This window comes from Microtus oregoni, unplaced genomic scaffold (genome assembly GCF_018167655.1).
Source record: "Microtus oregoni isolate MIOR12 unplaced genomic scaffold, Mior012 000064F_ref0000363, whole genome shotgun sequence".
Classification (NCBI taxonomy): Eukaryota; Metazoa; Chordata; class Mammalia; order Rodentia; family Cricetidae; genus Microtus; species Microtus oregoni.
In genome coordinates, this window is record NW_024543874.1 from 10013898 (window position 1) to 10037162 (window position 23265).

At 50.6% G+C, this 23265-nt stretch overlaps 1 protein-coding gene across 4 annotated transcripts; it reads left to right on the plus strand.

Moving 5' to 3' along the window:
- Nucleotides 1–799: 799 nt before the first annotated feature.
- Znf467 (zinc finger protein 467) lies at nucleotides 800–9385 on the plus strand. 4 transcript variants are annotated; one of them, XM_041640510.1, is made up of 5 exons: nucleotides 800–1206; nucleotides 3054–3128; nucleotides 3576–3850; nucleotides 4426–4539; nucleotides 7084–9385. In XM_041640510.1, the coding sequence occupies exons 3-5, from the start codon at nucleotides 3631–3633 to the stop codon at nucleotides 8586–8588; spliced, it is 1839 nt and encodes a 612-aa protein (XP_041496444.1). In that variant the 5' UTR covers nucleotides 800–1206; nucleotides 3054–3128; nucleotides 3576–3630; the 3' UTR covers nucleotides 8589–9385. The 4 variants fall into 4 exon arrangements, with proteins under 4 accessions (XP_041496444.1, XP_041496446.1, XP_041496447.1 ...); XM_041640512.1 differs by having other exon boundaries at nucleotides 3737–3850; XM_041640513.1 differs by lacking the exon at nucleotides 800–1206 and adding an exon at nucleotides 1506–1574 and having other exon boundaries at nucleotides 3737–3850.
- The last annotated feature ends 13880 nt before the right edge of the window (nucleotides 9386–23265 follow it).

Below are 23265 nucleotides of genomic sequence, written 5' to 3' on the forward strand. Positions count from 1 at the left end.
ATAGCAGGGGACTTTGTCCTGTCCACAAGGGCCATTCATTGGCCTCCTCTTCTCTCCCAGCTCTGTTCTGCAACTTGGCTGACAAGGGAAGCTTGGACTAGGGAGAAACATAACTTGGGCAGGCAGGCGGAAGTGGGAGCCCATGGGAATTTGCAGAAAGATCACGGGGCATGAAATAGCCTCTTGAATTTTAGTTTCAGGACGGGAGAGGGGTGATCTCAGAAGTAGAGGTGGGTGGGTAAGGCCCAACAGTACATGCACCCATGAGCAAAGACGGAAAGTGTTAGAGGTCTGGGGAGAGGGAGTCAAACCTAAGATTTTCTGCCCTTGGACCCCCTCCCGAGCCTCTGCCCCACCCGCCCCGCCCATCCTCACCCCCTGCAGCCTGCCCAGCAATCTGTCGAGGACTCGGCTCAACTTCTCCCCATTTTGTACTTTGTTATCCTTCGCTCTCAGCCTGGTCCCTAGTCCTCAGCCCCCATCTCGGATCCCGTTCTCCCGTCAGGGTGGATCCTGGTGGAGTTTCCCTAACCGACTCTCCAGACTGGCCAGACAGTCTCCCGTGGGACCGCGGCTATACCACATACTCGGCTGGCACTGTCGATTTTGAAGACAGCAGTGCATACTCTACTCTCCTCCCCAAGAAGGCCCCCTCCTCTCCCAGCTTCCCCCAACTCTTCACCACCAGCACTCCGTTCGTTTGGCGCTCCACCTTTCCCCAGCTCCTCCCTCCTAGGCTGAGAGCACCCTCCCTCCTAGCCTGAGTGCCCTTCCTCCGTACCCTCCTCTTCTCCTTCTCTCCCCTCTTTCCTTCCCCGGTCCTAAGCTCCCGCTTTCCATCTCTCCCCTCCGGGCATCTTGCCTACAAACCGTCACCTGCACTTGAGCCTATTAGCGCACCCTTCCGAGAAGGGTCTCCTGAAGACCCCTGGCCCCTACCTCCTTAGCCTGGTAGCCCGGGGCAGAGCTCCTGCTTCCTAGGTTCCTCCCCCATCACCCACAACGCTGCCCCACACCCTCTCCCTCCGCGTCTTTCCTTCCCCTCCCCGCGAAGTTTCAGGGCTGTCAGTCCCGGAGTCTTTCGGGCAGCCCGCACCCAAGCTGCAGGCAGCGGGCGCCATTGTGCATACGGCCGCCCGGGACCGGAGGCCCGAGCGCCTGGGTCCCCGAAACAGGCCACGGCACAGAGCCACAGGAGCCCGCCAGGTAAGGACACGGGAGGCTCCCGGGCAGGCGTCTCCGCCAGCCACCGAAAGGAGCTTGGCAGACGCAGCCGGCTCGCGGCAGGTGACAGCCCTGAGGGAAGGGGCGCGCAGGCGAGAGTATGGGGGAAGGGCGGGGGTCAGAGGAAGGAGGGTCCAGGAGTGAGGGAGAGACTAGGGAACTGGAGGGGAGGGCAAGGACTGTGGGAGCGGCCCCGTGGGAGCAGGTGGGAAGGGGGAGGGAGGGGCCTGCGTGGAGGATCCCGAGAAGGAGTAAGATTCCTCGGGATAGAGTGTAGGAGGGGTCCAGCGCGGAGGGGCAGGAAACGGGCGCAGGGGATGGGACGGCTCCGGAGCCAAGGACGCTGACAGGTGAGCCTAGTGCAGGGCAGAGGGCTGGGACCCGGAGTGACTCCCGGAGATCTAACGGGAACGGGGATTGGGTGGGGGAGTCTGGTCAGGAGGAAAACTCTGGAGAGGGTGAGAAGTCAGTAGGGAGCAGAAATGGGCACCGGGGCCAGCGAGAGGGGGGTGTGTTGGGAAGAAAGAGGGATGGGGAGGGGCAGAGCCAGGGTGTAGATCCAGAAACCGAGAGGTTAGCTTGGATTCCCCTGGGGTGGGGGGCGTGAGACTGGAAGCTAGGGAGCAGACAGGGAGGGGGAGGGGAAGAACAAGGCTGGGGACGGGGAGGGGGAGGGAAGCGGAGCCGGAGCTAGCAGGGTAGGCTAAGGGGGAAGGGAGGCGGGGGCCGCTGAGGGGAAGGAGAGCTGCAGGAGGGAGGGAAGCAGAGGGGAGGATGGTTGTGGGGGAGGGGGGGAAACCGAGGAGAGGAAAGAAGGAAAAGAAACCCGAGTGGGGGAGGAGAGGGGAGGGACAAGCGAGTGGGGGAGAGCAGCTGAGACGGGGAGGGCGGGAGTTGGGGGAGGAAGGAAAAGAGGAGGGGGAAGGAAGGGAGAGAGTGTGCAGCCCGGGAAGGGGGTGGTGCACCGAGAACTAGGCGGGCGGGCATAGGAGGAAGGGGGAAGGGAGCGCTGCCCAAGAGTGCTGGGGAGGGTCAAGGAAGGCGGTAGCTGCTGAGGGCCTATTCCAAGGGGGCCCCAAGGGGTTGACCCGGCGGGTACGCGCAGGGGAGGAGCCAAGGGGGCGGGGCAGTAGGAGGAGCCCCAAAAGCCTGCCAGATTTGGTGGGGAGAGAGGGCGGAAGGCTGAGGGAGAGGGGAGGGGCAGAGGGAAGGCTGCCAGGGAGGGGGGAGGGGAGTCTGCTGAAGGAGGGGCAGAGAACCGGTTGGAGGAGGAGCAGGGAAGTGCAAAAATCGGGGAGTGTCCTGGCCTGGTGTGGGGGTGTCCTAGCCTAGTTAGTCCTATGGGGGTTGTGTGACTTTGAGGTAGGGGTTTAGGGAGGGGAGAGTCATTTATTACCTCTGCAAGGACTCTGTTCAACACCACCCCCAGTCACCCTAAAATGACACTACACCCCTAAGGTTAGCTTCTGTTTCACTAGCTCCTGCCTTGACGGCTAGAGGTTCCACGTGAAGTTTCCCACTCCTCACCTGGGTCTCCTACCCTCTATCCGGAGAATTAAGTGGTCCCTGTACTTCCCCAGGCAAAGACACAGTGGGTGATGAGTGCCTGCTGGTGGCCTTGGGGAGGGTTCTAGAGATTTGACTGTAGGTGGGGTCAGGGGCTGCATCTATAGCCAGACGGCTCCACGTCATTGGGTACCCATCTTAAGAAGTCTCTGCTCCAGATGCAGTTTGCCTTGAGGTCCCTCACCTGTACCTGGTGCTCTTAGGAATAGCTGAGACCTAGGCGAAGACCGACAGGAAGATTCTGAACAAAGCTGTCTTTTTAGGGTCTGTGACCTGATCACCTAGGAGGGCCACTCCTGTGGCCATGAGAGAGACCCTGGAGGCCCTGAACTCCTTGGGTGAGTGAGGACAAAGGAACCAGGAGGGTGGGGGTTGCTAGGCATATGTTGTGTAAATGCTATCCTCAGGAGTTTACAACCCTGGGCCCTTGGGGGTCTGGAGAGGCAAAAACCTTTTCGGTAACCTTGTGTCTCTGTCCAGACTGTCTGAATTCATGGAATTCACAGAGCACTGGCGGCTAGAAACAACAAAAAACTTACTGCATTTACGTATTTATTGTGTTTATCTTTATTATGTGCACACGTATGGAGGTGAGGACAGTTTTCTGAGCTTGTTGTGTCCTGCCATGTAGGCTTTGGAAACCAAGTGCACATCGTTAGCTTGGTGGCAATTACCTTTACCCACCAAGCCATTTCCCCAGCCCAGCACTGGAAATTAATTTTTTCTATTTCAAAATATTCTATTTTTCTTTCTCCTCCCCCCACCCTGCCCTGCCTCAATTAAAGGGGTTGAAGTTACTAACTGGCCAGGCTGCTGGGGAGCTTGGGCAGTCCTTTGTCCATGCAGACAACAGATATGCTCCTTCCCGTGCCAGCTGGGAAAATGCCCATCGATACCAGTTCAATACCAGAAGCTTCATTTGAACTCATCCCTCTGCCTATAACAGGATTCTCAGTGGGACAGCCAGAAATGGCTCCCCAAAGTGAGTCCAGCAATGGGTTCAAAAATGCCCAGGGGAAGATGTCATCTAGGGAAGAGGGCACACAGCACTCATGCTCAGGTAAGTGGGGACAGTGGAGGTCTTGGGAAAGAATATTCTTTCTTCTACAAGCTTTTCTGGACATTTGGGACTCCTTAGGCACTAACTAGACCTGGGTGCCTCCCTCCATGGAGTTTAATCTGAGAGGGGGCAGCAGTCAGCCAGCAAGAAATGTAGACACGGTAAAAGTTGTAAACTGCCTTAGAAGGTAGAAGGGGCTGGAGGAGGGCTAAGGCAAAGTGAGGGGAACCTGGGTGGCTGCAGGTGGGATGAGACAGGAATGCCTAGGGCTAGATCTAACCTGTGTTACCTTAGAAATGGGAGGCCTGACTGCTCGGGTCAAAGGTCTTTGCTTACTTTCACCTCTTCATAAAACACACAGTCCAGAAATTCCTCACGGTTGTGGCTCTTGTCCACGCTTAGTACCTGCTTTGGCCACTGGGAATTTGCCTTTGCAGGTATGGCATATGATAGGGTTCTTTAGCAGGGGTGGAAAAATGGGGGTGGGGGTTCAGGCTTGCTTCCTAGTCCCAATGGACTAGGAAGTCTTCTGTCTGATGTTTCGGGAGTCCTTGGAGTATTCTCTTCTCTTCCAGGGCATGAGACCCCTGGCCAGAAAGAAGGCATCCACACAGAACAAGCTGAAGCTCCTTGCATGGGCAGCCAGGCTTGTACCCCACAGAAGACTGAGCCTGCAGGCTCTGTCCCAGGTGAGTCTCCACGGTGCTCTAGAATCAGGCAAAGGGAAAAGGGACCAAGCAGTTTCCAGAGCTTCTCTCGGAGATCACTGTGCTCATCCAGGCCCTATCCCCTCTCCTCTGTAGACTTTCAGAGCTCCAAAGGCGTTTCACATCTGGGGATAGCAGAATGGGAGCAGAAGATACCAACAACTACATCTCACTTTAACCCACTTGTACAAGTCCCAGCTTCCCTCATCATCTCCCCCAGTTCATACACACTGTTGCTCTCTTATATTTTAATCACCACAGGGAAAAGGGACCAAGCAGTTTCCAGAGCTTCTCTCGGAGATCACTGTGCTCATCCAGGCCCTATCCCCTCTCCTCTGTAGACTTTCAGAGCTCCAAAGGCGTTTCACATCTGGGGATAGCAGAATGGGAGCAGAAGATACCAACAACTACATCTCACTTTAACCCACTTGTACAAGTCCCAGCTTCCCTCATCATCTCCCCCAGTTCATACACACTGTTGCTCTCTTATATTTTAATCACCACAAAGATACAGGGCATTCATCAGCTTGTTCACTGCCTCTATGCTGCATGCTCCTCTTGCCAAACCTCTGCTGATCTTCATGGTACCAAGGTCCCAGTCTGTAGCCATTAACTCATCTCTTCCATTCCCCAGGCAGTCTCTCCACGGCTCTACCCATCACTTCTTCCATTCTTCACCACTTGCTTGAGCGGCATCACTTATCCAACAAGGATTCATTTAGTGCCTGCTGCAGAAAGATGTTGAGTGTAGCGGGAAAAGACAGGGCATCTAGCTGCACAGACGTGGGTTGCGCCCTTGCTCTGCCCTGACCTGTTGAATGTTCTTGGGGGTGGGGGGAAGTACTGTGTTCGCTCCGGTGGTGGTTTGTTAGCCCATCATCAGGGTGACAGGAACGTCATGGCTGGTATGAAGCTTTATGACACTGCGCACACACTGCCTCATCCATGGTTGGCCTCAAATAAATGGTTACCGAGCTGATTTTTGTCAGACACATAAAGACACTGTGTTATTGGACACAAAATTAGAATTCAAGATGTCTCCCATCCAGAAGCTAAGACGTAGCTGGGTTGCTGTTACTATGAGGCAGAACAAATAATTAAAGCAACAATACATAGCCACAAAATTTTTAATTAAGCACAGAAGCTAATATTAATGGGAATTACTATAAAAATTTATGGTAAAGGATCCCTATGTGCCGGATGCATCAAAGCGTTGCTTTTTGTATACTGTGAGAGAAACGAGGATTTCAGCTGGTGGGTGGGGGAGAGGAAGACGTTCTTGGAGGAGAAAGGACTTCCAGGCTGTGTGACAGGTTGGAGAGCAGCATAGAAAGACAAAACCTCACACCTGGACAAGGTAGGTGTGCGGGTGCTCTGCAGCTAGAAGCTGTTGTGATTCTGGAGCAGCAGAGCAGCGTGGAGAAGAGAGAGGTGACATAAGAGGGTAAGGAGACAGTGATTCGGAACCAGTGAGTTAGAAACCGGGAGTGAACGCAATCTGTGTGTAATATGATCAAGGCTCAGGCTATGACAGGCTTTCAGGGCCAGACAGCACTCAGATCCTGTGGCTCACCGGCTCTCAGGCAAGAGTCACTGGGGCTGGTGGGGGTGGGGGCTTTGAAGGAAGAAACCGGATTCCTCTGCATGCATGGATGCCTTTTGTCAGAGTTCCCGAGGAACTTGAATCTGCCCTTGGGCTGAAGCTCCCCTTGAGGCCTGGAGCTCCCTCCGTGCTTCTCCCAGTAGCTGAACACTGACCAGTTCCCCCAGCCAGCAAACACCAGTCTGTCACCTCCTCCTTTCCTAGTGTCTTGTTCCTGTAAGCTTCAGCGGCTTTCATAATGGGACTTCCCAGTCCAGTAGATCAGGAGGAAGGGAGCTGAATAGTGGGTGCCAAAGGGAACGGAGCAGCACAGGGAGCATTTGAGAAGGCAGGTGTGTGTGTGTGTGTGTGTGTGTGTGTGTGTGTGTGTTAGGGTGCCTGGTGCTTAGGGAGGAAGCTAAGGGGGAGGTACCCAGTTTCCTTGGCCATCCTACCTCCTAAGGTTAAAGTTAGCTGGGGAGGAGGCCTTTGACGGGCAGGTGTTTGGTTGTTACCAAACTATAGCCAGTTTGAAGGACACTCAAGAAGGGCGGCTGAGCTGGGGATGAGAAACTACTTCCAGAAAACCTGCCAGCCAGGATGATGGGAGCAGCCTCTGGGTGATGGAAGCTCAGAGAAAGATTGGGACAGAAGTGGGCAGCAGTCCAGTGGAGCAAGGGAAAGTATCTACTAAGATTCAAGGAAAAGTTCGTGAGTGGGGGAACTGGCCAGCCTGAGAGAAAGGCCCCAAGAGGGGCAGTGTTGGCCAGCAGCCTTGGTTGAAGGGAACAAAAGGAGGACTTTGGGGTTTACTGATTCCCAGGAACTTTCTGTGGGGTACATAGAGGAGCCAGACTGCAGGGAAGTGAATGTGAGGAGCCTACTGGGAAATGAATGTGCCCGTGGATGGGCTTTCCAACCATTTTTTTTTAATGATTTCTCAGGGGAGGAATGGATGATTCGGAAGGTGAAGGTTGAAGATGAGGATCAGGAGGCAGAGGAGGAGGTGGAATGGCCCCAGCATCTCTCCTTCCTTCCCAGTCCTTTTCCTGCTCCTGACTTGGGTCACCTGACTGTTGCATACAAACTGGAGCCGGGGACTCCGGGATCTCTAGGTGGGCTCGCGCTATCAGGGTGGGCTCCGATCCCTGAGAAGCCTTATGGCTGCGAGGAATGTGAGCGGCGTTTCCGGGATCAGCTAACTCTGCGGCTGCATCAGAGGTTGCACAGGGGCGAGGGTCCCTGTGCCTGCCCGGACTGTGGCCGCAGTTTCACGCAGCGCGCCCATATGCTGCTGCACCAACGCAGCCACCGCGGTGAACGTCCCTTCCCTTGTTCTGAGTGCGATAAGCGGTTCAGCAAGAAGGCACACCTAACCCGCCACCTCCGCACACACACCGGCGAGCGGCCCTACCCATGCGCTGAGTGTGGCAAACGCTTCAGCCAGAAGATCCACCTAGGTTCTCACCAGAAGACCCACACCGGAGAGCGGCCCTTTCCCTGCACCGAATGTGAGAAGCGTTTCCGCAAGAAGACACACCTGATCCGCCACCAGCGCATCCATACCGGCGAGAGGCCCTACCAATGCACCCAGTGCACACGCAGCTTCACACATAAGCAACACCTGGTGCGGCACCAGAGGGTGCACGACGCTGCTAGCCGCACCCGGTCCTCTACCAACGCTCCTGCCTCACCCCATTCACCCTCCTCGTCCCCTCCTGGGCCTAAGCCTTTCGCTTGCTCCCACTGTGGCTTGAGCTTTGGCTGGAAAAAGAACCTTGCTACGCACCAGAGTTTGCATCTCACCGAGGGTCGCCCTTTTGGGTGCGATGAATGTGCACTGGGCACCACTGTAGACTCCGCCACAGAACCCTCAGCCTGCGCTTCCCACGCTCCTGACTGTGGCCCAGGTTCGGGGCCTGCGACACCCCAGCCCCCAGGTGAGCGTTCCTTCTTCTGCCCTGACTGTGGGCGCGGCTTTGCTCACGGACAGCACCTAGCCCGCCACCGGCGTGTACACACCGGGGAAAGGCCCTTCGCTTGTGCGCAGTGTGGCCGCCGCTTCGGCTCGCGGCCCAATCTGGTCGCCCACTCCCGGGCCCACAGTGGCGCCAGACCTTTTGCCTGTGCGCAGTGTGGCCGCCGCTTCAGTCGCAAATCTCACCTAGGTCGTCACCAAGCAGTGCACACAGGCAGTCGCCCCCACGCTTGTGCTGTCTGCGCCCGCTGCTTCAGCTCCAAAACCAACCTGGTCCGCCACCAGGCAATCCATACCGGCTCCCGCCCCTTCTCCTGCCCGCAGTGCGCCAAGAGTTTCAGCCGCAAGACCCATCTTGTGAGGCACCAACGTATCCATGGCGAAGTGACCCTCCCAACCTCGACCTCGAACCTTTCGGCTCCAGTTTGGCCCAATTCCTCTGAGGTTGTGCCACCTCCAATCTTCTTCTAAGCGAAGTTCAGACCCTCATCCTTCCTTTCCTAACAGATTTGGGAGACTCATTCCTGGAGACTTTGTGGGCTTTCAACTTAGGTTTCTGCTCAAGTACCAGGAGACGTTCCATTGTCCTTTCCATAAAGTTGAGAAATCCGAAAAGCATACTTAGCTCTTGGCAGCCGTGACAGTGAACATGCAGAGATTTCCGTGCATTGGAAATCGGGAGTTTTGGGGGATCAACTAGACCAGGGGGAGACTGAGCAGGATATTTCTTTCTACCTAAAGGGAAAGAACAGTTATTTATGTACTTGAAGTTCATTAAAGTTCAAATCTGAAGTCCCGGGACTGTTAACTGAACCAGGGGTGGGAAGCCTGACTGGTCCACTTACTGCCATCTCCATCCACAGGAAAAGACCCTCTCTGTCATCCCAGGGAAGTTAAGCTTAACTAGCTGGTCTTCCCAACCAATATGTAATATGCCCAGATGCCAAACAACTACCCTGGTTCCCTGTTCGGGGCGTACCTGTGTCTGTGTGTGTGTGCATGCTGGCGCGCTCAGGAGTTTGACAGGAAGAAGTGAGGACTAGGAGAGGTAGAGAGGGCAGGCTGTTTCGTGCCTGTTTCTGTGGGCCCAGCATTATCACTGTCGGTCCTGGGACTCTGTGCTACCTGTTTGCAGCCCTTTGAGGGGCTTCAAGTGTCCTCATCTGTACCTGTCTAGTAGGTAGGAAAAGAGGCAGTACTTGAACGGGTCATAAAGGTTGTTTCTATATCACACTTTCAGCGCGGCTGGTGAGGGGGGCTTGAGCCTGGAGGCCTGCAACTGGACACACCCAAGTGGAGCAGACAGAAGCCCTGGGACTGGCTGACTGGCAGTGAGGGGAGTAGCAGGGGGGGGTGGAGGGGTAAGTTTGGAGAGAACGATTTTGGATTTGACCTCTCCTGCCTCATGGGGGACTTAGAAGGAATTGATTGCTCTTCTAGAACTCCAGTTTCTCATTAAAATAAGAGTTAGTGTTGACCAGGGCCGAGACCCCTTTCTATCCTATTAGTGGATGACTAACACCACCCCAGCAGCTGTCTCCTGGATGCTAAGCGCCAGGACTGACAGGGACTAATAGGGAGCCACTGACGTAGGGATCCTTTCATTGGAGCTTACCCGGGTTTCGTGTCTGCATTGCTGTTGTGGTGATAGAACACTGACCAAAAAGCACCCTGGGCAGGAAAGGGTTACTTGTCTTACATGTTCATGTCACAGTTCATCATTCAATCATTCAGGGAGGTCAAGGCAGGAACTAAAGCAGAGACCAAGGAGGAACACTGTGTTGGCCTGTTCTCATTGACTTGCTGAGCTCGCTTTCTTAAAATGCCACCTAGGGGTGGCCCTCCCCATCAATTGTTAATCAAGAAAATGCCCACAGACTTACCTACAGGCCAGTCTGATGGAGGCATCTTCTCAATTGAGGTTCCCCTTCCCAGATGATTCTAGCTGTGTCAAGTTGGCAACCAAACCAAAACTAAAACCTAACCAGCACAGTGGGCCACTTGAAGGCAGAAAAAGAACCCAGAAGTCCAAGAATAGTCAAGGAGGCTAACAGAATGCCACTTCTAAAGTCATGCCTGAAGAAATGGCACAGGAAGCATGGGTGGGAGGCTGGATTGGAAGTAGAAGACTTAGAATCAGTCCAACCCAAGACCCAGAGAACCGCAGTGCTCAATACAAGGGAAGAGGAGCTAGGGGTGGCCTGAGAACCAGAAGGATCATTAGCACTCCGTGATACACGGTTCACACTGTATCTAAGGGGATGGGGGCAGCAGGTTTTAGACAGGGTGGAAACATGGCCATGTTTGCACTCCTGCACTTTGGAAGATGTTAGCTGCAGAGGGCATGGCTGGAGATTTATGGATCAGCCACCCGTCTGCCACATGATGGGGACCTTGGAACACGAATATTCAGAGGAGATGGTGAAGTGTTAAATTCAAGAAACACTAGGCCGATAGTACAGGACTTGCACAAACAATTGGGAAGAAACTGAGAGAAAACTGTAAAGACTGGGGTGGGGAGGGGTACCCAGAATGGAAAGGAGGACTCAGAGGGGGTAGCAGGGATGCATGGACAACAGTTCCAGGATGGAGGAAGCAACTAAAGGCTAGAGGAGAAGAGCGCAGGGACCCAGAATCCTAGGCAGTGGTATGCAGCGTCCCAGTGGTTGGGTGAGCTCCAGTTGCAAAGGTAAGTCATGGAAGTGAAGTCCAGAACAGGCATTAGAGAAGGAGACCGGATACAGGTGAGGGAGCATGGGATTCCACCAGGAAGTCTCTCTTGCTGTAAGGCTGAGGGCATGAATATATGCAAGGTTTTGTTTCCTGGCTAAGAATGAGTAGGTGGCTGTTGATTAATGCGGGGGTGACTATAAAATAGCAATAGCTATTGGAATCCCCACCACTCTCCCAGTCCAAAGTCTAGCTCAGCTTCTCCCTGAAGCTGCCCACCTGGCCTCTGGAGTGCTGAGCTTCTAGGATTTTCCCAAAGGCGATTGCATGGACTGTTCGATTCACACACGGAGTGCAGTGTTATCCCACGGCTTCCCCCGTTCTCCAAACATTCTGGGATTCTTGTGTAACAACAGCTTTTTGATCCTTAGGCATGTTTGATGAGCACTACCATGTGCCAGGCATTTCTGGGATTTCACATTCTCTTCAAGATTCACCATCCAGCAAATCTTTGTCCTTTGGACTTGTTTGCAAAGAGTTGAAAGTCATTTAGTGTCAAGCCTGGTGATCAAAAGACAAGCGTTCAAAAACAAGGGAGCGAGACTGATGGTGCAGGGCTGTGAACCCAGCCACTGGGGTTGGGGCAGGAAAATCAGAAGAGCAAGGCTTACCCAGGCTACAGAGTGACTTCAAGGTCAGCCTGGAGAACCCAGGGGAACAAGGCGGTGGCTGGGGGGGGGGGGGGACTGGCAAGAAGACTCAGCCAGTAAAGGTGCCCCCTGCCACATTTACACTTAATCCCAGGGACCCAGGTGGCAGAAGGGGGGAACTGACTCCTGCAAGTTATCCACTGACCCTCACACACGGGTTACAGCATGGGTATGTGTGTGCACACTAAGTAAAGAAAAAGAATTTTAAAAAGGAAAGTTGTGGGTTTGCAGCTTGGTGGCAAGGCACTTGTCTGGATGTACAAGGCTCTGTGTTCAGTTCCCATCCCTCCTCTGCCCAAGGCTGGGGCTTTTGGCTTTGTTGCAAGGAGGAGCTAAAGACTCAGCAGTGTTCTTACTAAAATGAAGACACACTCCTGTGTTTCTCCAGGTGGGACCCCAGGTGTGCGCCATCCTTGGTACTGGTATTCAAAAACAAGAAGTAAAACACAAATTATATGTATGAATTTATGTGTGCATATTTCATCTATAATGGAATGTTTCGTTAATTAGCCAAAATGCATTTGATCTCCTCCAAATCTTTTTTTTAAAAAAACTAATTCTTTATTGATTCTTTGAAAACTCCTAGTCTCCTCCAAATCTTGTTGCACAGAAAGATTGTTGTGAACAGATATGAAGCAGGAATTGTGTAGTCTTTGTACGTAATACAGACATGTATAGATCGTACCACCTGACTGTGAGGAACTTGGAGTCTGGCTGGAGATGGAACATCAACTTCCCACAAACTCTGTGTGCTCCTGCTGTTGCCTTTTCATTTGGAGGAGGAGGAGGAGCCAGGGAAAGAGCTGGCATGTTGTTTTCAGCAAAACTGCGGCCCTCGCACTGCTTTGCCTTGGCAGCTGTTCAGATGCCCAGAATGCTGATTCTCTCTTCTTTCCTTGTTCTCTTCGCCATGTCCCCGTGCTTGGGAAACCAATCAGTGATGAAGAGACTGTTTGGCAAGGGTAGAAGAACGCAAGCGGACTTTAGCAGCACCGACTCCAGGCTCTAGTGAAATCTGCCAATCATGACCCCTACCGTACAGGAATCTTGCTTGTGTAGGAGTCTCTGGTGTCTCCTCCCTCTGTCTGCAGGAGTGGACACGGAGAGCTGCTGGTCAGAGAGATCTGCCAAATGTGCCTGCAAATCTCAAGTCAGAGAGAGTCTAGGTGTGTCTCTGACCAGCTCAGACAAACAGGTAGAGAGACTCTGGCATTTTAATTCTTTGAACTTGTAAATCCTATGTAAACATTGTAGGAAACAGAGCACAAGCCCTCGATTTCATGAGTTTGATTCTTCAGATGTAAGACAAGCTGTGTCCCTCCTGTGGTGGCCCTTAAAGCGGAGTGCTCTGGGAGACAGTAAAGAATTAAGAGTCATGGCCCCAGATTCACGAACTTAAACCTGAGCGTGAAGAGAAAGCTTAAACTTCACAGCAAGTGCACCGTGTGTGGCTGTGCAGGCACAGACAGGGCAGGGTGTAGGCTGGAGCGGTCAGGGTGTTTCTGGAGGGAAGTGTGCCCTGGGTAGGTTAAGAAGATGTTTAGGACTGCAGGCAGGAGGCAGAGGACGTTGGATCAATGCCACAACCCCATAGTGTAGGGGCTTGGGCCACAGGAGGCCAGCTTTATATAACTCTAGGCAGTGATGAGAACCGGTTACCTTCTCAGGGTCAGTTCGGAGAAATCCCACCTCTGCTGCAAGGAGTGATGTCTGAGTTAATGGATATTGTCCTAGGGTTTCTGTTGTTATGACGAAACGCCATGGCCAAAACAAGCTGGGGAGGAAAAGGTATTTGGCTTACAGTTCCAAAGCACTGTTCATCACCAAAGGAAGTCAGAACAGGAACTCAAACAAGGCAAGATCCTGGAGGCAGGAGCTGATGCAGTGGCCATGGAGGATGCTCCTTACTGGCTTGGTCCTCATAGCTTACTCAGCCTGCTTCTTATGGAACCCAGGACCACCAGCCCAGGGACTGTACCAACCACGCTGGACTGGACCCTCCTCTATCCTTATCACTGGGATTTGATTCTACTGCATGGACTGGCTTTTTGGGAGCCTAGTCTGTTTGGATGCACACCTTCCTAGACCTGGATGGAGTTGGGAGGGCCTTGGACTTCCCACAGGGCAGGGCACCCTGACTTCTCTTAGGACCAGATAGAGAGAAGGGAGGGAGAGTCGGGGGAGTGAGAGGGAAATGGGAGGAGGGGAGGAGGTGGAAATTTTTAATAAATAAATAAATTAAAAAAAAAGAAAATGCCTTACATGCAGATCTTACGGAGGCATTGTCTCCACTAATTAAGAAAATGCCTCCATAAGATCCAGCTGTAAGGCATTTTCTCAATTGAGGCCCCCTCCTCCCTGATGACTCCAGCTTGTATCAAGTTGATGTAAAACAAGACAGCACAGATATGGTACTAATTACTAACAGTTTCTCATTATATAAACGTCATATCATACTCACATACATGCAGTCACTAGTGTTGATTGAGAAAACTGAAACTCGGCCCATGGAGCTCCAGCTGATAACCAACATTCTACTTCCTCTCTGACTTTGACCATTAGCACTTTCCTGTAAGTTGGAGTGTATAATATTCAGTCTTATTTCTCTTAGTAAAAAATCTTCAAGGTCCATCCATATGGTAGTAGGCACCAGAATTTCTCTTTTTAATTCCTTTTCTTTAAAAAAATTGAATGAATTGTGTGTGTATGCATATGTGTGTGTGTCTGTGCATGTATGTGTGTGTGTGTGCCACAACACACATGTGGAGATGAGAGGACAACTTGAAGGAGTTCCTTCTTTCCTTCTACCGTGCAGGTCTCGAGTGTCACACAGCAAGTACCTAACCCACTGGGCCATCTTTCAGACACAGCATTCCTTTATTTTTATATTTTTTTATTTTAGTCTTTTAATTAGGGCTTGAATTCAGTTTTCTTCCTTTTAAAGGCTGAGTAATACTCCATTGTGTGTCTACAGTTTTTCTTTCTCTATTCATCTCAATGGTACAGGTTGCTTTTGCCCAATGGCTTTTGTGAATGATGCTGTAGCCCCTTGCAGAAGAGCACTGTCACACTCCTGGACTCTAAGCTCAGACCCATAGACGGACCTAGCAGGTGGATGTGTAAGACATGCGTGTGCAAGGTGTCTGAGGAGAAGAAGAAGGAGAGATGGGCTCTGTCTGGATGGTCAGGAGGCATCTCTGAGAAGACAAAACAAAATTGGCAGGAATGTTAGTGTTGTGGCCTGGGCTCCAGGCCGTCCAGGCAGCCTGGGTCACACACCCAAGGCATTCACAGTCTGTCTCCTGGGAGAGAAGAGGAGAGCATCCTCCCCTATGACCATGACTGAAAACAGTGCTGTAGCAAGGAAAGCATAAAGCATTTCTCAGTTACAAAATTCCCTCTCCAGGAGCGACTCTCACTTTCGGAGACATGCTAAGACACAGGCCTGGAGTCTATGACAAGGTGAGTCTGTGACAAGGTGAGGGTGACAGACACAATTTAAAACAATCAGAAATGAACAGGCTGGGTAAAGCCCTGTTTTCATGGAAACTGTATTCTGCGACATGCTGAATAGAGGCACTTGGGATGGGGAAGAAGTGTCCCAGCAGGTGATGCAAAGGGGAAGCCACTTGTGCAGCAGGCAAGACTCAGAGAACCTGTGAAGGTAGGGGACGCAAAGCTTGCAGGATCTTGAAATGTGCTCCCAGAACAGGTGGTGGAGACCCCCCAGGGAGAGACGCTGTGTATCAGACGAAGGTGATACTATAGGCCCAATACCTAGCCTGAGTTGCTGAGAATCGCCTGGGAGTTTGCCTTCTTCTGCCCCTATCGCCCATGCCTGCCTTCACACACAAAGAGGGTCTGCACCAGGTGCCCCTTCACCAAAGGTGCCGCATTCCTTTTCTGGAGTCTTCTTAGCAAAGTACCAGGGTTGGGTGGGGAGGGGCGCTCCAAATGACAAAAGCAGCTCCTGTTCTGTCATTGGATGAGAGGTTGGAAGACTTGAGGCCATATGCTGGCAGAACCTCAAGTCCTTGGCTTGTTGTAGAGAACGAGGACTCTGCTACGCCTCTAGCCTGTCGATATCTTCACTGGTGGCTGCTTCTCCATCTCCCCCTCTGACCGCAAACGACTTCCCCAGCCATCATTTTGTGGCCATCTGTGTCTTCTCTTCTTAAGGACACAGGTCCTATTGGATTATACCCAATCTAATGACTTCATCTTAATTTGATTACCTTTGCAAAGACACTATTTCCAGATGCATGGCCCAGGGCTGTAGGAGGGGCTTGAAATGAAGGTTCCAGGTGCCTGGAGGCTGGGAGCTGACTCTGGAGGTCATATCACTCCAAGCAGCTGCAAGACAGAACTATATTTTTGCCTGTACAAGTGATTTTGGTTGTTTTGTCTTTTTTTTTTAAACTTTTTTTTATTTATTTACTTAACTTTATTATGTTTGTTGGTGTGAAGGTGTCAGATCTCATGGAATTGCATTTTCAGACAGTTGTGAGCTGCCATGTGGGTGCTGGGAATCGAACCCGGGTCCTCTGGAAGAGCAGTCAGTGCTCTTAACCGCTGAGCCATCTCTCCAGCCCCCCTGGTTGTTTTGTCTTTGAGAAAGTTTCTCACTATGTAGACCAGGCTGTCTTCCATCTCAGAAAAAGCCACCTGCCTCTGCCTCCCAAAACTTGGGTGGAATTAAAGGTGTGTGCCACTATACCCAGCCTTTGCTGACGTTTTTATGAATCTCAAGGGCCTCAGGCAGACTCTTCCTCTGCTCACGGTTCATTTACCTACCAATCCTTGGGACTTCTGGAGACAAAGCTGGGTTGGAGAGCACTCACGCTCGCTCTTCTATGAATGATTGGCTTTCTGGAGCAGCCATTGTAGGGGGGCTGGAAGAGTGTCTCTGGGGAAGGGCTGTGGGACTCTACCTTGGGCGAGGTGGCAGTGCCTGAAACAAGAGCTAGAAAGGAGGAAGACTGGCCAGATGCAGGAAGTAGGGGTTCCAAGATGCTTAAGATGTGGGGTGTTAGATCCATACAGGAGATGGGGGAGCAGATTAAACCAACTGCCCAACTGAAGACACAGCCTTCAGGTTTGGGATTAGGTCAGCCTCGGAGCAGGGACCTTCCTGGTCAACAACAGGATACCGATTTATGTAATGGGTTTATTTAATATTGTTATGTAACATCATTAAAAGCATCATCACAAATTGGATTCTACTTGAGGTTTTGCAGAAGCCAGACCAGGAATCCCTTTCAACCCTGAAAGACAGCCCCGGGGGGTCAGAGCCCCTATTTTTCTACCAGAGTTTCTTTCCAAGCCTCGGAGTCTCTCACTCTCTATGATCTTTAGGGTCTTTCTGCAGGGTCTGGAGTTTAGATAGATGAAGCCAACTCCATCCTGGGGATCCCTGGGATCTTTTCTCTCTCGACAGAGCAACCCCCAGGGCCATTCAAATGCCTCTCCTCCATCTCCACTTGTACTCCTGATGCTGGCACCTCAGTTGGGTGTGCACATGGCTCCCTAAATGTTTTGTGGACCACTAAATACTTTAAAATGTGTGCTATCACATGTCAGTTGTACCTGTTGTTGGTACCGGTGTGAGACTTTTCACACGAGTGCAGTGTGCACCTTTTATCCACACACACCCATGTCCCTCCCAGGCGTCGCTGCTCACTGCTCTGCGTTCGGGTCCATCTAGCCCAGCTTCCTCATGCGAGAGAACTTGTGTCTGCTCATTTCACTCAAAGATTTCCAGTTCCAAATGGGAGCCCTTCATTCCTCCCTGTGCACATAAGGCTACCTTTTCCTTACCCATTATTCAGTCAGTGGGCACCTAGGCTATTGTGAATAGTGCCATGATAAGCATGGATAACTTTCTCAAAAGAATATGTGTTTAAATAAATTTGTATATAAATTCAAAGTCTATGATCCATTCTTAATCCTATCCATGTGCCCTTAGGGCTGTCAAAAGACTCTGTTCTCATCCTACATGCGAGACAATTTGGGCCTAGAGAGGGAGACATGATCCCTCTCCCGCAGGTGGAGGGAGGGAATGATGAGCCCATGGTGTGGTAGGGCAGGTCCTGCTTGCAGGTTTCTGGCTCCCCGTGTGGCCCTGTGCACATGCCTACCATAGCAGAGACTAAAAGAAATTTTAGAACAGGTGGGTGTTCACAAGAAACACTCAGGCCACTGTATCCCCCTTCTCTTTCACGAGGTAGGGAGGGTAGAGTAAGAAACACAGAGGTGGCTCGGGCTGACCTGAGCTCACAGAAAGAAGCCTGCTACAAACTAGTAGGGTGGCTTGCTGGGTAAGGGTGCTTGCTGCCAAGCCCAATGACTGGAGTTAGCTTCCTGGAACCCTCAAGCCGGAAGGAGAGAAGCATCTTCCATGAGTTGTCCATTGATCTGACACCATGACATGAGAATGTGAGGGGTGACTTACAAGGAGCACATGTGACTCAAAGGCAGCTCCATCACTGAAAAGCCCACCCACAGGGAGGGACAACTTAGGAAAGGCGTGTCCCATGAGCTCTTTACACTAGCGGTGGACAGTTGAGCTGCTCGCTCTCCTCTCCCCAGCAGCTGTTACCCTTGATAACCTTAGGAAGGGAGGCTTGGAAACCTTGTAAGTTTCAGGAGCTTCCTGCGACTTTGTGAGTTTTGTTTTATTCCTGAACCTTTTAAGTTTCATTTACTTCCTGAGTCTTAATGCACCTCCTGTCCAGAGACAACAAAACAGCTACACAGCACCCTTCCCTTGGACAGCTCCAACAGTGTCCTGGGCACACTTGGGCCTTTCCTACTGTGTGTGACTTGTTCAGGAAGGAAGCACAGCGGAGATCTCATCCTCACTCCCACTTCTTTTCCTAGCCAAGGTCACAGTTGGGAGCTGTACAAGTTCTGTGGGTGATTTCCCAAGGGAAGCACTGCTGACTGGAGCAAGGATTCTCATGGGGACAATCAGGTAGGTATTTAGGCATCAGAGAATATGGGGGAAGGGTGCACCTAGACTCTATGTAGCACCTCTGCATTATCTGTCATTGGTCATATAGCTAGTTCAACGAATTGTACTTAGTAGGTGGCAAGCAGGAGATTAGTATTTCTCCCACTACCATTTTCAAACATATTCTGTTGGATCTCTTTTCCACCCGATTAGTTTTCTAATCCCAAATCAAGTGGGAAACAACAAGCCTTATTAGTTTTGGTTTCATGACATATTAGTTACGTTTCTACTCGCTATGTGAAGGGACACTGGCCCACTTGAACATATGGTTGTGGTAGGCCTTGCCTTTCTCTATCCCCTCTGCATTGCTAAAAACCATTAGATTACTTTCCTAAAGCTAGCCACCAAGTTCTCTTCCCTTATTTGGCCATTTTCTCATTCTGAGGTCATCAAAAGCCTCCTTTGGGTCACCTAATTAACATCCCCAATTAAAATTAAACACCTCATCCTAACATGGGTTTCCCCCTTTACCTTTATAAACCGCCGTTTGCCTAAGTGCCACATCTGTCTCCTCTCTGTCCAGAGGCAGTCCTTGGTGCCTCCAGGACAAATATCCCCGCCCTCTTTCCCTTGTTCCCTCCCTCTTTTTCCTCAGCACGCTCCCCTCCCCCCTTCTCCTTTACCACTGCTTCCTAGCTCAGTCTAACACAGACCTCCCCCTTTTCTCTTCAGAATGACACTTGCAAGGTCATTTTGCTGTGGTTTTTCTGCCTGAGTCGGAAAGCAGCCACTTCCCTTGAACTTTTCTTCTGCACTTCATAAAGGATGTCTCTGTGAGAAAAGGTGTTTGGGTGTGGTTTGTGCCTAATCCTGGGTCTGAAAGGAAGCCCCCCCTGCTGTGCAAGAGTCCCCTTCGCTATGACAAAAGGATAGTGTGGAAAGAAGGAAGGGTTACTTTGGCTCATGATTTAAGGAGGACACAATTATCTTAGTCAGGGTTTCTATTGCTGCAACAAAACACCATGACCAAAATGCAAGTTGGGGAGGAAAGGGTTTATTAGGCTTACACTTTAGCATTGCTGTTCATCAGGGCAGGAACTCAAACAGGGCAGGATTCTGGAGGCAGGAGCTGATACAGAGGCCATGGAGAGGAGCTGTTACAGGCTTGCTTCCCCTGGTCCACTCAGCCCACCTTCTTTATAGAATCAAGGACCACCTGCCCAGGGATAGCACCAACCACCATGGGCTGGGCCCTCCCTCATTGATTACTAATAAGAAAATACCTTCATTGAGGCATTTCCTTAACGGAGGCTCCTTCCTCTATGATGACTCTAGCTTGTGTCAAGTTGACACACAAAACAAGCCAGCGTAACAGTCCATCTTGGTGGACAAGTCACAGTAATCGGAGCATTGTATCTCCAGTCAAGAAGCAAAGAATTGCCTTCCCTCCTCAGTTAAACATCACTCTGAATATACAGAGGTACCCAAGGTGTTTCCAACATGACTCTAAATTCAGCCAAGTAAGTAATGAATAGCAATCCCCACACGGGCGGTGGTAGTTAGAGGCGGGCTCTGCCGAGTGGCTTTGACTGGCCTTATTTAGAATATATCAGACAGTTATAATTGTAGAACCCAGCCGTGACACGCTCAGAAGAGGCCTGAGTCTCAGTAGTTTACAACAAAGACCACAAACTGAGACTACTCAGGCACCACCCAGGAGCAGAGCATCCAAAGGAAATTCCTAACGTTCCAACCATTGTAGATAGGATCACCTGCCAGCACACACCCATCGCTTTTCACCAGGACACCCCTAGACAAATGTCAGCCCATCAGAGGTCCTGAACCTTAGAAATCCCTCACCCCCACCTTTGCTACTGTAAAAACCTAACCCTAACTGAGCTCAGGGCTTTCCAATCACTCCAATATGTTGGACACGCAGAGAGTCCGAGTTTGCAAACTTGTGTAAGAATAAAGGCTCTTTGCTTTTACATATAGGACTCGGTCTCCAGATTGGTTTTGGGGGAACTCAATGATATGGGCACAACAGTAATCACCTTAGTGCTCTTGGAACTCCAGACCTGAATGGTACATGATGTCTCTATGTCAATCTGGTGGTTAGTTCTAGCTCTTGGCTGGGCTTCTCTATTCCTCCAGGAGTTTGGTCTGTGTCATTCTCAAAATGACAGCTCTGAATCAAAGAGAGTGGGAATAGCCTTTACCTCAGGTCTCATGCAATGTCTCGTCTGCCATATTCTTGTGAACACATCAAGTTATCAATCATCTTTGTTGACAGTCTCCTATATCCACTACTGGAACTTGTGTTGTGGATCCCAAAAGAGCTTGGGTGCTTGAGTAGTTCCCTGTAGAAGGAGAGAGGGGCTCCTTGTTTTTCCTGGCCACCTGGCTAGCTTACACCCAAAATAACCACACAGAAACTGTATTCAATTAAACACTGCCTGGCCCATAATCTCTAGCCTCTCATTGGCTAACTCTCACATATTAGTTTAACCCATCTCCATTAATGTGTATCTCCACTTGACTGTGGCTTACCGGCATGAGTCTAACCAGGTTTGTCTCTGGCAGGAGAACCATGGCATCTGCTACACTGCCTTCTTCCTCCCAGAATTCAGTTCTATCTTCCCTGTCTACCTGAGTTCTGCCCTATCAACTAGGCCAAGGCAGTTTCTTTAATAATCAATGAAAGCAACACAAATACAGAAGGACCTCCTGCACCAGTTCCCCTTTCAGACATTGCAAAGTTCAATCAAATCTAACCTAAAACTTCCCCTATTTTATCAGCTTGGTGACTTTCTCCTGGTCCTACTGAGGCTACTCAATGACAGGAGAAAAGCCCCACATCTCCTTGGCCTCTGTCTTGTTTTCTACTGGGACACTGTGGACTCTCCCATATGAAAAGAGAAAGAAATATCTCATTTGACTCATTTATTGTCACCCAGCAAGGGAAATTTGTGTGGCTGGATGCTGTTGGGATACTAACCTTCTATGTTCTAAGAGGCTGGCATGGGACCACATGAGGCTCAACTGTTCTCTGTTGGATGCCCACCCTTCACTTTCTGCCGAGCTGAGACACCACAAAGGACTGCTTTCTTCATTCTGAATTGCTATAACAGCATGCCTTGATCCAAGTAATTTATAATAAATGCAAATGTATTTGGCTCATGGTTCATGGTTCTACACACTGAGTACCCCTTAGCCCAGTTACCTTGATATATGACATTGACCATTATAAACAGCTCAACTAAACTAGCAAAGATAAAAAAGAAAATGTTGATTCAATAAATCCATGGGAAGGCTTATTTGGCCAAGCAGGACAGAATGAGAGGTTTATGAGGTAGTTCCCATGAGAGGAAAACAAAAAGCAAAAGAAAAGGCATCTGAACCATACAGTGCTTATGGCCTCCTGAAAGGTAAGATGGGGGTTGGGAGTAGGTTCATGTAGACGGAGCCTCACACCTCACATCTCCATGCTCAAAGCCTCAGCAACTCAGCAGGGAGTTCTGAGCCAAAGATGGATTGTCAGATGAGTCTACTGGGGGTGGGAGAACCTAGTGCCCTGCCATGCTCAGGTAGGGCTGGTACTTCCCGGGGAAAGTGTGCTCTCAGCTGCTGAGCTGAGCTGAATCCTGAAGACCAGTGACTGCAGACAGTGACTCAGACAACAGTCATTGCTTTCTTGAAATGAGCAGCATTGGGTGTAGGTCAGACATCAGGGGTGGCATCTCTGCAGTTCCTAGGAATGTAGGGCTCTAGTTCAGCCTCAGGAATAACAAGAATCCGTGGTTCCTTTAATCCCAAGATTCCTTCCATGTCTCATCCTGCTTTCCTCCTGGGTCATCCCTCACTGAAGAGTAGCCTTCTTCACATGACAAGAAATACGGTTATGAAAGCTCTCAGGATTTGCTGCTTATGGCTTTTGCTAACCCAGAGAGTGATGCATACATTCTTGATTTTAAGTTCCTGACCATGAAGAAAGTATTCTAGCTGGTCCAGCTTGGTGGGTACTTACTCCCTTTTGGACCAATCAGCAGATGCCAAGAACAAGACCACAGGGAAACATGGCAGCTATTGGCCAGGCAGGTGAAGCAGGAAGAATAAAGAGCTGCTGTAGCACAAATCTAATTGGTCTTAATAATAAAAACCAGATATTAGGGGATGAAAGCTGAAAGATCAGAGAAGTAAAGCAGCCAGCCATTAGTTCTTTTTCATCATTTCACCATTTATGCCCCAGCAATGCTAAGCATGCGTGCACAGTCCGTTTATGGTGTGGTTCTCCAGTTGTTCCTAACCTGGGCAGTCCTAGATGCTTGTGTTATTGTCATACCCAAGGTTCCACAGTGTTCCTCTATGCTGTCTGTCCAGCGTTTTCTGAGCCTTCCTCTTCTCCTTATTCTGTTCACTCCTCTAAGCAGGGATATCTATCTTCAGGTATCTTCTGTCATTCATTTTCATAACATGGTTGAAGTATCTCAAGTGCCATTGGCCTATCCTGTAGTTTACTTCCTTCTGTAGATGGAGATGTCCCTCAATGTCATTGTTGCACAACCTAGCTCCTCATGTGACGCCTAGAACCCTTCTGAGACATGCCATCTCGAACACATTCAGCCGCTGTTCTAAGGAGCCTTTCATTGTCCAGATCTTGGAGTTGTAAAGAAGGCATCCCAAGACAAGTGTCTCATATACTTCTAATAATGTTGTTAGTGTTATGTCGCTTGCTGACCAAACTTTTCCTAGTGCCTGGAATGCAGCCCTCGCTATCCATATTCTCCTCTTGACGTCTGAAATAATTCCCTCCTTT